General features: G+C 58.7%; 1 protein-coding gene across 2 annotated transcripts; it reads left to right on the forward strand.

Annotated features, from left to right (window-relative positions):
• Positions 1-811: 811 nt before the first annotated feature.
• ZNF444 (zinc finger protein 444) lies at positions 812-15471 on the forward strand. Of its 2 annotated transcripts, none has more exons than XM_082368268.1 (4): positions 812-922; positions 7748-8081; positions 12543-12627; positions 14065-15471. In XM_082368268.1, the coding sequence occupies exons 1-4, from the start codon at positions 897-899 to the stop codon at positions 14646-14648; spliced, it is 1029 nt and encodes a 342-aa protein (XP_082224394.1). In that variant the 5' UTR covers positions 812-896; the 3' UTR covers positions 14649-15471. The 2 variants fall into 2 exon arrangements, with proteins under 2 accessions (XP_082224394.1, XP_082224395.1); XM_082368269.1 differs by lacking the exon at positions 812-922 and adding an exon at positions 975-1094.
• Positions 15472-16877: the final 1406 nt, after the last annotated feature.

Consider the following 16877-nt stretch of genomic DNA (forward strand, 5'->3'; position numbering starts at 1 on the left):
GCGCCAGCCACTGTCACACCCTGTCTGCGCACCAGTCCGGACGGTGGAGGTGGGGGCGAGGGGAGTGTCCTTCTCACCCTTCCTGCACCGAGGAAACGAGGTGTGGACCAGACGTTGACTAGCCCTGGGTCCACGCGGCTCCTGGGTCGTCCTCCGGCCTGGAACCGTCTGTGCACAGAGCTCCAACTCATCTTCCCGTTGCTGAAATGGAGAGACTGAGGCCCTGTCCAACGGGGGCACGTCGAGGACTTTCAGGCAGTTCCCTCCCCGATTCAAACTAAGAGTAACTCCGGGGCGTCCGGGGTAAACTGAGGCCAGAAACCGCGTGCCGGGCTCACAGAAAAGAGCAGGGCGCCTGGGTCGGCCCCCGGACCACGCTCCCCTGAGGCCGGCAGCCGGCTTACGTTCGGATCGCGCATCAACCTCAGACATCATTGCTTCTGCCCAGGTTGGGGTGGGGTGAAACGCGACCCGTTGTCAAGGAGACGCACCCCGCAGGCCCTGATTGGCGTAGAACTCTGGCTCGGGCCGCCCGCTCCTAGGGTACAGGGGCCCCATTTCCTGAGGGCCAGGAGCCTCCAGCCTCCTCCGGTTTCCACGGCAACGCCGCCATGGCTCCTCCTTCTCCCTTCGCCCACCGGCTCCCACCTTCGGCACGTCTGCGCATGCCCGGGGCCCGCCCGCGCGCGGGCCAATGGGAAGAATTACACGTGCATTCTGGGAAATGTAGTCCAAGCCCTGACGCTCTGAGAGGCCATGTTTGCGAGGACCCATAGGCCGCTGGCAGCGCTTCGATGCATCTTGGGAAGTGTAGTTCCTGCTCTGGCGGAGCCATTCGGGGACGGGCGTGAGAGGGTCGCCACGGCGAGAGCCAATGGAAATCCGCCTTTGCCGCGATGCTTCGTGGGAGATGCAGTTCTGGGTGAAGCCGGCGGGGTAGTGGGGGGAAAGGACCACTGGGTTTCTGGGAGTGTTGGGGGGAGGGGGACGGATGAGTTTGGCGCAAAGCCTGCCGGGGCATGGAGTCCTGGTGAGCTCTGTGCGCATGTGCGAGGTGGCGAGGGGGCTTGGGGGGCCTCGCCCGGGAGAGTGAGGTGAGCGAGGGGGGCAAGGAGGGAGGGATTGGAGGGGGGGCCGGTTGGACGAGCTTTGGGGAGAGGGGGGCTGGAGGCCGGAGGAGGGAGGAACGGGAGGGTTGGGGGAGGGAATGAAAAGGGGGCCCGAGAAGGGGGAGGGGAGCGTGAACGGGAGGGGGAGGGTCGGGAAGTGGGAGGGGGTTGTGGGTCCCGGAGGCGGAGAACGTGAGGGAGAGTTGGAACCTGAGGGGGGGGGGGGTAGTGGGGGAGGGTCGGGAAGTGGGGGAGGGGGAGGGGACTCCAGCAGCGGGTGGGCTGGGCCTTGCCGAGGAGTCTGGGGGCGCCGGACGGACCGGGTCGGAGAGGTTTGCTGGAAGGGGCTCTGGGGGAGGGTCGTGGTCCAGACGTGGGTGGGGTGCAGGTGGTTCACGTCGTGCATGTCTTTACAAGTTGGATCTCACTTTTGTGGAGTTGTGAGATTCCCGAGGATGAGCTGAATTGTCCTCTTCCTTTTTTTCTTTCTTTCTTTCTTTCGGGTGCCCTCCCCCCCCCCCACTAGCTTGTTGCAAGGGACTAATTTCGTGGGCGTGCAGTGCTTCAAGGCTGTGTTTGCTGTTGTTAGCGTGTGAGGCTGCCCTCCTCCCCGTCAGCCTCCCCTCCCTCTTTTATTTGCTATTTTAACCCCTACTCCTGCTCATACTTGGATTTAATGTGTGTGCTTCTGATCGAAGCTATATCCCTAGCACCTCACCAAGTAACAGTAACAGTAAAGGTTAATTCTGGTTGAAGGCTTGCTTAGCACAGCTGGGTGCTGTTCTCAGCATCTTTGTTTTCCTTACATCTTGAATTCTTACTGCTACTCTTGGGTAAGTATGACTTCTCTCCCCATTTTACAGCCCGGGAAGGGAGATTCAGTGTGTAAAAGGTTCTATACCTTATCCTGCGACGACTAGCTGGGAGATGGCAGGGCTGGGATTTGCTCCAGGGCCCTTTGCTCTGAGTAAATATTTGTTCAGTGGACCGGTGGTTCTCCACCAGGGACAACTGCGCCTGCCCCCCTCCCACCTCGAGGCACTCTCTGGAGACATTTTTGATTGTCACAGTTGGGGAGATACTGCTGGCACACTGTGGAAGGAGGCCAGAGATGCTGCTAAACACCGTAGGTTGCAGAGGATGGCTGCCACACGGAGTTGCCCAGCGCTAAATGTCACTAGTGAAGGGTGGGAAGCCCAGGGGTGGGCCAGCAGGTCTTCACTGAACGCTTACTCTGTGTGGGATGGGGGCCTCTTCTAATTCATGCTCCTGGCAACCCCTGTGGGGAAGGAGTTATTCTTAGATCTGTACTACAGGTGGGGAATTTAAGTCCAGAGAGGGCCCAAAGTTACACCACCGGTAAATGGCTGAATTAAAAGCGGAGGCCAGGCAGGCAAGCTCCAGAAGCTGTGTCTCTTAATTTTTTCCATTTTTTTTTTTTTTTTTGCGTTTTTTAAAACTTACTGCAGTTTAGTTGATTTACAATGTTGTGTTAATTTCTGCTGTACAGCAAAGTGATTCAGTTATACACATATATACATTCTTTTTTATTCTGTTTTCCATTATGGTTTATCACAGGATATTAAATACAGTCCCTATGCGCTACAGGAGGACCTTGTTGTTTATCCATCCTATATATAGTAGTGTGCAACTGCTAATCCCAAACTCCCACTCCATCCCTCCCCCACCCCCTTGGCAACCACCAGTCTGTTCTTCCAGAGCCCTGCCTCTTAACCATTAAGTTAATGCAGCAGGCGTGGGCTCTGGATTCGAATCCTGCCTCTCTGTCACTCTCTGCGTGTCCATTTCTCTCCTTCTTTAAGTGGGGCTCATCTCCCCAAGTCGCAGGGCTGTCGGGAGGGACGGGTGGGGCGGAGTAAGACACAGGCCTCGTGGCGGTCTCCTGAGGCCTCCAGGGTGCCCGGTGGGGCTGGATGATGCTAGGGGGACACACAAAGGCATGTTACAGTCACTTCCATGGAGGCAGCACAGAGCACTGTGGCAGCCGCTGGAGCTACTGGCCCTCACTGAAGAAGAGGAGTTGCTTTTCACAGCAGAGGGAACTTTTCTGTGTGTGGATGTATTTTGCTTTGTTTCTTCTTATTTTTTGTCAAGCTATAATTGACATATATTCGTTTCAAGTATACAACATAACGGTTTGATATTTGTATATATTGCAAAACGATCACCACAGTAAGTCTAGTTAATATCCATCGCCATACAGAGTTGTAGAATTTTTTTTTCTCACGACGAGAACTTTTAAGAGTTGTTCTCTCAGCAACCTTCTTTTTTTTTTAAGATATATATTTTTTAATGCTTTTTAAAAAAAAATTATTTTATTTATTTATTTTTGCCTGTGTTGGGTCTTCGTTGGCACGCGCGGGCTTTCTCTAGTTGCGGCGAGCGGGGGCTGATCGTCATTGAGGTGTGCGGGCTTCTCATTGCGGTGGCTTCTCTTGTTGCGGAGCACGAGCTCTAGGCACGTGGGCTTCATTAGTTGCGGCACGCGGGCTCAGTAGTTGTGGCTCACAGGCTTAGTTGCTCCGTGGCATGTGGGATCTTCCCGGGCCAGGGCTCGAACCCGTGTCGCTTGCGTTGGCAGGCGGATTCTTAACCACTGCGCCACCAGGGAAGCCCAACTTTCAAATACACAACAGAGTATTATTAACTATAGTGACCAAGCGGTACTTTACATCCCTAGGAATTAGTTCTTTTGTAACTGGGAGTTTGTAAGTTTTGATTCTTTTCACCCATTTTGCCTACCAACACCCCCACCCCTGCTTCTGGGAACCACCAATCTGTTCAGTGTATCTATGAGTTTGCTTTATTTTTGTTTTTTTTGGATTGCACATGTAAGGGAAATTATACATTTGCCTTTCTCTATCCGATTTATTTCTCTTATCATAAAACCCTCGAGGTCCATCCATGTTTTCACAAATAGTAGGATTTCATTCTTTTTTATGGCTGAATAATATTCCATTATATTTATTTATATATGTTTTTATATTTGTATATTCCACTTTATATATATATATATATATATATATATATATATATATATATATACACACACACACACACATATACATATTTTGCATCTTCTCTGTCCATTTATCCATCAGCAACACTTAGGTTGCTTCCATGTCTTGGCTATTATTGTAAATAATGCTGTTTGGAATGTCGGGGTGCATGTATTTTTTCAAATTAGTATTTTTGTTTTCTTTGAATACATATCCAGAAGTAGAATTGCTGGATCTAACGGTAGTTCTATTATTTTTTTAAACCGATTTTTTTAAAATTAATTACTTTATTCTTTTTTTTTTTTTTTTTGGCTTGTGTCGGGTCTTCGTTGCTGCGCGCGGGCTGTCTCTAGTTACTGCGAGCAGGGGCTACTCTCTGTTGCAGTGCGCGGGCTTTTCTTGTTGCAGAGCATGGGCTCTAGGCGCGTGGGCTTCAGTAGTTGAGGCGCACGGGCTCGGTAGTTGTGGCTCGTGGGCTCTAGAGTGCAGGCTCTGTAGTTGTGGCGCACAGGCTTAGTTGCTCCGCAGCATGTGGGATCTTCCTGGACCAGGGATCGAACCCATGTCCCCTGCATTGGCAGGCGGATTCTTAACCACTGCGCCACCAGGGAAGTCCCCAGTAGTTCTATTTTTAATTTTTTGAGGAACCTCCATAGTGTTTTCCATAGTGGCTGCATGGAGTGACCTTATTTATCAGTCAGTATGTGCTTTATCAGGAGCAGCCCCTGAGCTCGGTGACCCTGGGATCCAGGGAAGAGTCCGTCTGGCCCTGCCTCAGGCGCTAACCTTGGACGGCCGGGAGCGTGGGTCCCTGTGGTCCTCCCTGAGGTCACAAGGCCCTTCAGCGTGATTCCCAGGGCCTCACTCACTCAGGTCAGACTCCACTCCTGTCCCAGAGGGATCTTTCTCACAACAGAGCAGGCTTCTCTGCCTCTTTTGAGACTCGGCTCTGGCCCAGGTCTTCTGGGAAGTCTTTCCTGCCGCTGCTGGGCTAGTCAGTCCTTAAATGGAAGGACGGGTGGGTGGAGGTGATGCTGTGACCGGCTCCAGGGCCAGACAGACGCCAGTGTGAGTTCAGCCCCTGCCACTTATTAGCTGGGTGATTTTGAGCAAGGCCTTCACGTTCTCCATCTGCAAAATGGGGGCAATAATGCTAATCACACAGGACCGGTCATCCTATAAATTTTCTTTCAGTGCCAACCAGCATGCCGGGCTCTGTATATGTGGCCTCTTGCCCTTGCAACGCTTAAATTCTAGCAAGGGAAATCAGCGCCCAGATATGGTAAGACCAGATCTTATTAAACGCTGAGATGAAATTAATACCTTGACATGACAGTAACTGCAGGGGAGGGTGTGTAGGTGATTCAGGGAGGCTGTCCAAGGAGGGAAGGATGGCATCTAGGCCTCAGAGGTGAGAAGGAGCCAGCTGAGCAAAGATGGAGGTAGAGAATGGCAGTACAAAGGCCCTGAGGTCGGGCCAGCCTTGAGTCTGAGAAGATCATCAGTGTGTGGCAGACGGGCGTGGCTGTGCGCCAGTAAAACTTGACTTAAACAAACAGGCTGCAGGGATTTCCCCGGTGGTCCAGTGGTTAGGACTCCGCCCTTCCAATGCAGGGGGTGCAGGTTCAATCCCTGGTCGGGGAACTAAGATCCCACATACCACACAGTGTGGGCAAAAACAAACAAACAAACAAGAAAACACAAAACAAAACAAAGCAAAACCCAGGCTGCAGGCCAGTGGCTCTTGAAGGTTTTAAACTCAGGACCCCTTTATACTTTAAAATTTTTTTGAAGATCCCCCCCAAAGCACTTTTGCTTACAGGAATTACATTTATTGGTATGTGTCATGTTAGAAACTAAGGCTGAGAAAATTTCAAAATATTAATGCATTTAGAAATTGCAGTAATCAACTTTCCATATGTTAAGATAAATAACACTTTTTTTCCTTAATTTTTTTTATTGGCGTATAGTTGATTTACAATGTTGTGTTAGTTTCAGGTGTACGGCAAGGTGAGTCCATTATACATACACATGTAGCCACTCTTTTTCAGATTCTAGTCCCATATAGGTCATTACAGAGTATCGAGTAGAGTTCCCTGTGCTATACAGTAGGTTCTTATTAGTTACCTATTCTATATATAGTAGTGTGTATATGTTAGTCCCAATCTCCCAATTTATCCCCCCCCCCCCAGCAAATGACACTTTTTATTTTATTTTATTTATTTATTTTTTAAAAATAACACTTTTTAAATGAAAAATAACCATGTTTCCCCAAATGAAAAGCTGGAAACATGGCATCATTTTTCTGCACATCTCAGTGTCTGACTTGAACAGCTGTGTTCTCCCATCTGCCTCTGCTCTCAGCCTGTGGCCTCTGGAAGGCCCCAGCATACACTCAGGAGAGAATGGCAGCGAAAGAGGCTGGTAACCTGTGTTAGGAAAATAGTTCTGACCTAGAGGTGCCCCCGGCAGGATCTTGGGGATCCCGGGGGTCCCCAGGCCATTGGAGGACCACAGTTCCAGGCCGGGGTTTCTTAGGGGCTGGGTCCTTCTCTGCTGGGGGCCGTCCTGTGCACTGGAAGGTCCTTAACGGCATCCTCGGCCTCCAGCCACTGGATGCCAGCAGCACGGCTCGCCCACCCCCATCCAGCGAGACCTTTCTAGATGCCTCCCCGGGGTAACGTCACCCCCGGTCGAGAGCCACTGCTTTGCGTCACCCTCACGACTGAAGCCACTGCACGTCTGTTTCCTCCTTCGGGAAGGGGAAGAGGAAGTGGAGGGCACACGGCCTCCTGGGGGCGCCGGGCCGCAGGTCTTACAAAAGGAGAACGGGGAGAACGGATAAGGGGGGCCTCTTGCAGTCTCTCGCGTTTCCCAGTACGCAGACGTGATTGGGGGCCCCTGAGCGTCGTGGCCTGCTGGGCGGCCGTGACACCACCACCGACCAGGCGGCTTCAGCAACAGACATTGATTCCTCGCAGTTCTGGAGGTTGGGCGTCCGGGATAGGTGCAGCCAGACTCTGTCTGGTGAGGGCCTCTTCCCGGCTTGCAGACGGCTGCTTCCTGCTGTGTCCTCACGCTCAGGAGAGACACATCTCCTCTTCCTACGAGGACATCAGTCCTGTAGGAGCCCGGTCTGATGACCTCATTTAGTCTTCATTTCCTCCTAAAAGCCCCATCTCCAAATACATTTGGGGTTAGAGCTTCCACATATGAACCTGGCGGGGGGTACGGACGGACATAGTTCTATCCACACTGGCCAGTAAGGAAGAGACTGGGGGGGCTTTGGAGCAAGCATCCTAGGGTGTCTGCCTCAGGGACGTGGGTTGGGACGTAACCAGGCATCGATGGTGGTGATGACGACTCACATTTTCCCGAGCATGTGCTACGTGCCGGGATCCGTTCTAAGTTCTCTGTGCGCGGGGAGGCTGCGGGGGGAGGGGGAGGGCAGGGAGGCCACACGAGGCCGGCGAGCGCGGCGCCGCCGCCGCTCCTGGGTGGGCGTCTGCGGCGCGCACGCACGGAGCGTGGTGTCCGACCCCGTGCCCACGGCGGAGGCGGGGGCTTCCGGGGGATGGACGGAGTTGGGCTCTCACCGCTGCCCTTCCCCCTCGACAGGCGCTGCCATCCCGCCGGCCCCATGGAGGCCCCGGCCGCCCAGCCTGTGAAGCAGGAGTGCCGGGCCGCCGAGGGCCTGACCCTGGACTCGCCGTGGCACCGCTTCCGCCACTTCCACCTGGGCGACGCCTCGGGCCCCCACGAGGCGCTGGGCCTGCTGCGCGCCTTGTGCCGGGACTGGCTGCAGCCCGAGGTGCACACCAAGGAGCAGATGCTGGAGCTGCTGGTGCTGGAGCAGTTCCTGAGCGCCCTGCCCGCCAACCTCCAGGCCTGGGTGTGCAGCCGGCGGCCCCAGAGCGGGGAGGAGGCCGCGGCCCTGCTGGAGGAGTTCTGGGTGAGCGGGGGCGGCTGGCGGGAGGGGCCTGCGCCGCCGCGTCCCCCCGCCCCGGGCCTGCCGTCTGCCCTCCCCAGGGCTGGGGGTCCTCAGCTCCACACGGAGGCAAACACTACAGGCTCCATGGCACCCTGAGGTCCAGGGTGTGGTCGAGTCGGGGCGGGGGCGTCAGGTCAGCGAGGGCGTTTAGAGGGACTGTACGCAAGCCCGCCCTCCTGATGCTCAGTGCAAGTTCGGGGTCCCCGGGACCACCCCCAGGTCTGACAGCTCAGTGGAAGGACTCAGCGTCCTGCGCACGGCTGTAGCTGGTCACAGCGGAAGGACACAGATTAAATCAGCCGAGGAGGGGGCAGCAGGGCAGGGTCCAGGAGGGTTCCTCCCAGGGGATTCGTCAGCGGTGCCAACTCTTGGCGACAACGTGTGCAAGACACAGGGAGCATCGCCAACCAGGGTGCTCCCCGCGCCTGGAGGTGTTGGGGCTCCAGCCCCCGCGAAAGGCTGAGCGGGTACAGTGTGGCCCAGAGCCTCCACGTGAGTTATGTTGTTGGAGTGTCCAGCACAGCCCAAGGCCCCTGGCAGGCAGGACGTGCTGAGTGAGGGCTCAGCGGTCCCCTCCCAGCAGGTGAGGGCAAGGGCCAGACCTCTCTCTGGGTAAGGTCAGCCCTTGGCTGCACCCCAGGGGTCAGCGGACTGCAGCCTGAGGGCCAGATCTGCCAGCCTCTGGGGCTGTGGTGTGACACAGCCTCACGGGGGCACGGCCTCGCCGTCCACTCGTGTGTCGCCTGTGGCCTCTTTCTCCCCAGGGCAGAGCTGAGCGGTCGCGACAGGGACCAGAGGGCCCGCAGAGCCGAAAACCTTTGCCCTCTGGCCCTTTCAGGGAAAAACCTGGGCACTGGCAGGTACCAGGTGATTCGCGTGTACAGAGTTCGGGGGTCCCAGGACCACCCCCGGGTTCAGTCGTTCATGGGAAGTACTCAGAGCTTGAGGAAAGCTGCTGTTCATCACAGTGAAAGGACACAGATTAAAGTCGGCCGAGGGAGCAGGCGGATGGGGCAGGGAGACCCTCACGGAGCTTCCTCGCCCCAGGTCACGTGGACAGCATGCGTATTGCCAACCAGGGGGGCTCCCCAGCCTCTGTAGACATGGCCTCCCAATCGGGGAGGCTGACCTTAATCTCAGGTCCGTCTGGGGGTCAAGCCGATACAGCAGGGCCAGACCTCCCCCGGATCGCACTATCAGCATGGCCTGCGTGTCCCCATGCGGTCCTGAGGGGTGGTCACTGGAGGCTATCATCCTCTCCATTTCAGAGATGAAGGTATGAGGCTCAGAGAAGTCGAGTGACTTGCCTAAGGTCACACAGCCAGTTAGGGAGGAGTGAGAGGGACAGAACCCATGTGCTGTGGCCCGGGATCCCTGCCTCTGTCCCCCGCTGGGTGCCAACACCTGGCCCAGCATCTTCCTGGGGATGGGGCTCAGCCTTGGCACAGTCCAGCATCCTGTGCCTGTGACCCGGGACCAGAGAGCCTGCAGGCCACCTGCAGGGCCCCCCCGCCCCGAGCAGTATAAAGTTCCCAGGCTTGTGTGCCTGGGAATCGCAGGGTGGCCGGGCAGTGCAGCTTCCCAGGCTCCACTCCGGGGCGAGCCGGCCCGCGTCCTGCTCCCACCCTGCCTGCACACCGGCAGGTGTCACCTGGGGTTACCGGGCCCCCCTGAGGCCAGGGAGCTGGGAGCTCGGCGTCCACCAGTCTGAGCGGGGGCTCCAGGTGACACCATGTGCTGCCCACCTCCCCCCACAACTGACCCCTGCGTGGGAAGTAACTCGCTCGGGCCCTCCAAGCAGGTCTGTGGCTGGAGGCGCCCAGGACCCAGGTGGCCCCGTGCCAGCCCCGCCCCACACCTCATCACGCCCTCGTCTTGACCCTCTTCCTCGAGGAACATGTTGAGCCATTGGAGCAAAGGCAGATGGCTGGACACCTCCATCCCTCCGTCCGTGCATTCGCTCAGGGTCCATTGCGGGCTGCGGTGAGAGGCTCCGGGGGTCGGGACCCTCTGAGGTGGTGGGCGTTTAAAATGGTGCAGCCGCGGTGGAGAGCAGGCTGGCAGTTACTCGGGTTGAACGTGGAGCGGCCACGTGGGCCAGCAGCCCCACTCCTGTGTGTGAACCCAGCGAAGTGAAAACACGTCCACACGTACCTCGCATGCGACACAACCTGAGTGGTAGCAAGTCAGCGTCCCTTCTCGTAACAGCCAAAAAGTGAGAACAACCCTCACATCCACCGTCTGGTGAGTGGATCAACAGAACGCGGCCTGTCCACGCAGCAGGACACCACTCAGCCATAGAAGAGTGAGGCCCTGACGCGCTACACCGTGGGCGAACATGGAAAACATGAAAGAAGCCGGTCACAAGGACTTTGGTTGCATGATTCCGTTGCCGTGAGATTCGCAGAAGAGGCAGGTCCATAGAGGTGGGGAGCAGATTAGTGGTTCCCAGAGGCTGGCGGGGAGGAAGTGGGGAGTGACTGCTGATAGGGACGGGGTACGGGGGCTGGGGGTGATGAAAATATTCTCGAATCCATTGTGGTAATGGTTGCACAACAGAACGTACCAAAAACCGTGGAATTGTAATTTAAATGGGTGAATTCTCTGGCATATGAGTCATGTCGCGATAAAGCTGCTATTTATAAAAAGATTGGCGCCAGGGTCAGCACAGAAGTGGGACAGGCCAGTCCCTGCCCTCCTGGAGCGTGCAAGCCCAGGCAGCTCCACTGGGAGGTCGACCAGGCCTTTCGCGGGGAAAATAACTCCATACGAACTCTTCCCGGCATCTGAAGAGGAAGGAACATTCCAGCTCATTCTACAGGGCCAGCGTTTTCCTGGTACCAAAACCAAGGAAAGACAACTGTAGGCCTTCCTCCTTAATCTCAGTGATGTTGAGTGAAAGAAACTAGACCCTCCCCCCCGCCCCGAAGAAGTACCGATTTACTGTATGGCTCTATGAACATAAAGTCCTAGAAGACAGACCACTGTATCGTGCCGGGAAGCACATCAGTGGTTGCCCTGCTGGAGGGAAGCGGGGAGGTTACGGATGTGCACGGGGAAGCTTGCGGGGCCACGTGTGTGTTCTGGGGCTTCATGAGCACATATGCACGTGGAACTCCTCGGGTCGTGTGCCGTGAGCCGTGTGCGTTCACTGTACGTGTGTCACGCTTCGATGAAGCTGCTGGAAGTGCAGTGTGGAGGGTACCAGGATGGGGGCGCCCTTGAACCTGCGGGAGGTGGCAGAGCTGGCGCTTGGCCAGGGCCTGCAGGGTGTGTAGGAGGGCAGGCCGGGCACAGGGGTGGGAACGGGGCTCCAGGCAGAGGGAAGAGCGCGTGCAGAAGCGTGGGGCTCTGAGCGCCTGGCACGCCCATCGGCCGTTTGCTGTTGCCTGGGCTTGGAGGTGCAGGCGGGGCCCCGGGCAGAGGTGGGGGCTGAGCGCGTGGCAGCGACCAGGCCACAGCAGACGTGAGTGACGGGGCAGCACCTGCGTTGCTGTAACGCCCTGAGCCACACTAGTCTGCTGAAGTAGCAAGGTGACCGTGCGGGTTCTCCCGCCACCACCAGACAAGGTGGGCCCTTAGGGATCCCTAAAGATGAGCTTTCATAAAAGGCCCTGGAAGCTTCCTGCCATCTGCTCGCCAGCTGGTAGAATTGTCGGCATCGCTGGTCTTCAGCCTAACAGCTGCTTGGGTCCAAAAGCGTTGAAACAAGTGAAATGTGAGAAGGTGGGTTGGGTGCCTGTAACCCCTGACAGCTCTTCCTCATCAGCACCAGGAGAATTCTGGTCTTTCCTGGAGGCATGGGCTCGAGGAATAATGAGAAAGAGTGTAAAGGAACCAGAAGTAGTGTGAAGCTTCTTTTTAAACCACTGGTCTTCTGGCTGGTGCCATGCTGCTCGGAGCTGCCCACCGGTTGAGCTGGGAAAAGTTCCGTTCTCATTTTTTGCTGAGTTAAAAGTAGCTCCTCTGTTTTCCTTCTGCATTTTGTCGAGGAGTTTGCAAAAGGCATTAAAAAGCTAAAATTCAAAGCAGGTGCATCACTTATCTGCCGTGTAACAAATCGCCTCAAACTTAGTGGCTCAGAACAGTAAACATTTATCATCTCAGGCAGCTTCCGTGGGTCAGGAGTTGGGGGCAGTGCTGGCTCAAGGTCTCTCACGAGGTTGCAGTTAAGACCCGGCTGGGGCTGTCCTCACCTGGAGGCCGGCCCAGGGCTGGAGGATCTGATTCTGAGGCGGCTCCCTCACGCGGTGGTCAGCGGGAGGCCTCCGTCCTCGCCACGTGGGCCTCTCCGTGGGGTGGCCGAGCACCCTCCAGCTTGGCAGCCGGCTTCCCCCAGAGCGAGCGGTAGGACTGAGAGGGAGAGAAGTAGAGGCTGTGGCTCAGGTTGCTCAGTTGGGGTTGTGGTATCTCTGGTTTCAGGGACCAGCAATGAGGGCACCTCGGGATGCGGCGGAAGGCTCCAGGGTCGGCGTGAGAAAGGAAGACGGTGGGGTGACGCCCTCAGGTGAGCAGCTCACCCCTTCCCCACGGCGCTCCCAGCCCTGGGGGACCCTCTCCTGTCCGTCCTTTATTTGTCCAGTGAACATCGCTGCTGTGAGCCAGGCCCCGTGCTGGCACCCGGGCGGCAGCTGAATCAGACACGCCCTGCCCTGGAGGGCACGGCGAGTGGGGGGTCAGACAGGACAGTGAGCGCCAGTGATGCGCCAGGCGTGGTCCCGCCAGCTCGCCAAAATCCCGCGCCCGCCCTTGAGATACCCGGCATCATCTGCTACCTTTTGTAGCTGCAGGAACCCAGGCACAGAGAAGTGAAATAACTCACCCAGGTTCGGGTGCCGGCCAAGCCAGGGTTGCACCCCGGCAGCCTGACCCCAGAGCCTTTGAGCCCCGGTTCTTCGCGGGGCGAGACCTCCTGCCGTCATGCTCCTCCCGACCCAGGCGCTGTGCAGGACTCTCTTCGCATTGGCCAGCCCGGCGCCGATGCCCGGGCCGGGAGCTGGGAAAGGTGCTGGCTCCACCCCGACCACAGGCATTAGGGTGAGGAAGGGGAATCAGATTGAATCTCGTCAAAGCGGGGAATAGACCTGGGAGGCAAAACCCGAGGATGGCCACGAGAGGCAGAAAGGTGACTCTGGTAGCCGGCGTGGACTCAGGCACCTGGAGACCCATGGGGGAGGGTGGCGCTCACCTTGTGCCAGGGCTGTGGCTGGAGGGGACGGAGGAGCTGGGGATCGTCTCTGAGGCCACGTGTAGAGGTGGCAGGATGGAGGCCCTTCTGATAACACCAGGACCTGTAGAGCCCGGGTCGCGGGGGGCGGGGGGGGGGGTGCCTATGGACCTACAGAGGAGGGTGGGTCGGAGAGGGAGCAGCTCTGGGACGGTGACTGGGGACCCGAGGCAGTGCCCTCGTGTCCCTCAACGGGGACCACAGTGGGGGTGGAATGAGGCGGCACACCAACGTGCCCGGCACGGAGGGAGAGACTGACAGGTTTTTATCACACCCGTCCTAGTGTGACACTTACAGGTTGCTTACCTCCTTGGAATTCCATAGAGCAGTTTGGAAACCTGAGGAAAGGAAATGTGTGGTTCATCCACCCACCCGTGCACCCACGCGTCCATCCATCACCCAATCCATCCACTCCAACATCCGTCTACACACTCTCATTTATCACTTACCTACCTATCGATTTCCTCCTCCCGTCCATCCACCCATCCATTCGTTGATTGGGCACTTACTCTGCACCAGGCCCCGTGCAGTACGGGGACCCAGGGGTGAATCAGAAGCCGGCGGACAACGCTCTTCCCTCCCGGAGGGCTCCCTGGCGTTAAGTGTGCCCCGCCTGCCGCGGGACCACCCCTCTAGCCAGGACACGGGCCGCCCTCGCGGCCCGCCCTTGCCTGGCTGTGCCCTGCGCCCGCCCTGACTCTGCGCCTTTGCCTGCAGGAGACGCAGCCCCCAGGGCTGAGGAACTGGCGACGGGGGACGCCCAGGCCGCGCGCCCTTACAAGCAGGAGCCGGGCAGCCCCCAGCCAGCGCCACCGCCCCCACCGGCGCCCAGCCTGCCCGCCTTCCTGGCGGCCCCGGGCTCCGCGTCCTGCCCCGAGTGCGGCAAGGCCTCGCTGAAGCCGGCGCACCTGCTGCGCCATCGGCAGAGCCACTCGGGCGAGAAGCCGCACGCCTGCCCCGAGTGCGGCAAGGCCTTCCGGCGCAAGGAGCACCTGCGGCGCCACCGCGGCACGCACCCCGGCGGCCCGGGTCCGGCCCTGCGCCCGCTGCCTGCGCGCGAGAAGCCACACGCCTGCTGCGAGTGCGGCAAGACCTTCTACTGGCGCGAGCACCTGGTGCGCCACCGCAAGACGCACTCGGGCGCGCGGCCGTTCGCTTGCTGGGAGTGCGGCAAGGGCTTCGGGCGCCGCGAGCACGTGCTGCGCCACCAGCGCATCCACGGGCGCGCGGCGGGCGCGAGTGGGGCGGCGGCGCCGGGCCCCGAAGGCGGGGGTCCCTTCCCGCCCTGGCCGCTGGGGTAGCCCCCGCCCCGCCGTGCAACCCCTCCCGTCCCTCACCGGCTCCTCGGCCCCATCTCTCTCCTCCAGCGGCCCCTCCTTTGTCCGAAACTCCTGGTGCTCTAGAGCTCTCTGTTCCTTCCCAAGTCTCACTTTAGGTCCCAAACCTCACTTTCCTGTTCGGATCTCACGCCGTCCTCGTCCTCGCAGTCTCTCCCGCCTGTAGAGGGAGACTCTGCAGTCCTTGCCTTTCCCGGGTGGGGGGCAGGGCTGGCCAGGAGCCCAGAAGTGGCGCGCAGGGCTGGAGCAGCAGGCGGGGCCCCTGGTCTAGAGGAGGCCGGAGGAAGGGGACTGGGTCTCGTCCCCCGGAGACACCCCCCAGGACGGAGTGGGGGACGGCTCCGACAGGACACCCCCCCCCGGAGACACCCCCCCCTGGAGACACCCCCCAGGACGGAGTGGGGGACGGCTCCGACAGGACACCCCCCCCCAGGAGACACCCCCCCCCGGAGACACCCCCCAGGACGGAGTGGGGGACGGCTCCGACAGGACACCCCCCCCAGGAGACACCCCCCCCGGAGACACCCCCCCAGGACGGAGTGGGGGACGGCTCCGACAGGACACCCCCCCCCAGGAGACACCACCCCCGGAGACACCCCCCAGGACGGAGTCGGGGACGGCTCCGACAGGACAGACCTGGGTTCTGGCAGTGGGCTCCCTGGCCTGGCTTGTCTCTCCGCGAGCCAGAAGGCATGGGATGGACAGAGATGCCTGCCCGTGGGAAGCGCGTCGGAGACGACAGTTCACCAGCATCTGGAGAGTAATAAAGCCACTGATAAGTTGTGCAGACCCCGAGTGCCCTGCGTTCTGTCCTGGGGGCCGCCCTCTCCAAGCTGCCCAGGATGGGAGGGGCATTGTGGGCCCCACCTCAGACCCTCCCAGGGGGCTGGTTCCTTGTCCTTGAGCCTGGAGTTGAGATGAACCCCGTGAGAGGTGACAGAGAGGAGTTCTCACGGGGGTCTGCGCTGTGGGGGAAATGCGGGCACACGCCACCTCGTGGAGCCCACTCCCCGCCCCCAGAGGAGCGCTCCCTGCTTCCACCTCGCCCAGGCCGGGCTCAGCCCAGCTCCCAACGGCTTGGGTTGGAGTCTTGGCCTTAACAGCTTCCAGGCTCCATGATCTCAGGTCACCTTCCCCTCTGAGCCTTGGTGTTCACATCTGTAAATAACAATGGCACGCACATCCCTTCCTAAGGGCAGGTCACCCCCTTTCATTGGGGGACCCTCAAATAGCAGTGTCAGTAGGTCTCTCTGGTGGCCCGTTTTCCAAAGAGGAAACCATCCGGTCTCCTGCTGGGAGTGGTCACAGGACCCTGGTGGCCGCCAACCTGGGAGCCCCAGGGGAGGAGGTGGGGGCCTGGGGCAGGCTCACTGTTGGGGGCAGCCCTTGGCCAGCCCCCTCCTCAGGGTCCTCAATGCAGCTTGGGGTCCAGACCCTGGTCCCTCCTCTCGGGGGAGGAAAGGCAGCTGCCTTGTTTGGGTGTCCTGGAAGGAGAGCTCTGGCCTGACCACGCCCCCTGCTGACGTCCACCCGCCCTCCCGGTTCTGTGTTGCCCTGGGCTCCTGTGTGTCCAGCGCCCGAGCCTGGCTGGGCTTCTGCCGGCCAAATCGTCCATGGTCACTGCCATAGGCTTTGCTCTGCCAGCTCCTGGTCCAGTAAAACCCAGGCCACCGGTCATACCTGGGTGGCTTCAGGGGAGTCTGGGAAAGCAAGTAGCTGGACCGTCCGGCATTTACACCCCGAGCCGGGCCCCACCTTCCGAGACCCGTAACAGCTGGAGGAGATGCGGGTGCCAGGTGGTCTGCAGGTAACTGCCAGGGTGCCTTGGGCAAACCCTCAGACCTCAGCACCCACCTTGTGAAATGGGGCTAATAACACAGGCCAGACTCAGCCCAGCACCCAACGGCTTGGGTTGGAGTCTTGGCCTTAACAGCTCCCAGGCTCCGTGATCTCTGGCCCCTGAGAAGGGGCCCATTCTGGAAACGAAATGAGGGAATGACTGCAAACGCTTGCACTGCCGGGCCATTAGAAACAGTGAGCACCGAGGGCACCTTTAGTGGCAGGGCTCTCCTTCCACTAGAGGTCCATGTTGCCACGTCTATAGATAGCAGAGGAAGCCGGCTTCAAGAGGCCACGTCATCTGCCGCAGGACCTCACAAGGGGGGAGAGTGGAGGTGTCAGGCCGCGGCGCTG

The sequence above is a fragment of the Balaenoptera borealis genome, assembly GCF_965194805.1.
Source record: "Balaenoptera borealis genome assembly, chromosome: 19".
Lineage (NCBI taxonomy): Eukaryota > Metazoa > Chordata > Mammalia > Artiodactyla > Balaenopteridae > Balaenoptera > Balaenoptera borealis.

Excerpts from the sequence above, each read along its gene's own strand:
- ZNF444 (XM_082368268.1), top strand. The coding sequence starts at position 897 with ATGCTTCGTGGGAGATGCAGTTCTGG. Across the intron at positions 923-7,747 it reads CGTGGGAGATGCAGTTCTGG|GCGCTGCCATCCCGCCGGCC; the intron begins GTGAAGCCGGCG and ends CCCCCTCGACAG. Across the intron at positions 8,082-12,542 it reads CCCTGCTGGAGGAGTTCTGG|GGACCAGCAATGAGGGCACC; the intron begins GTGAGCGGGGGC and ends CTCTGGTTTCAG.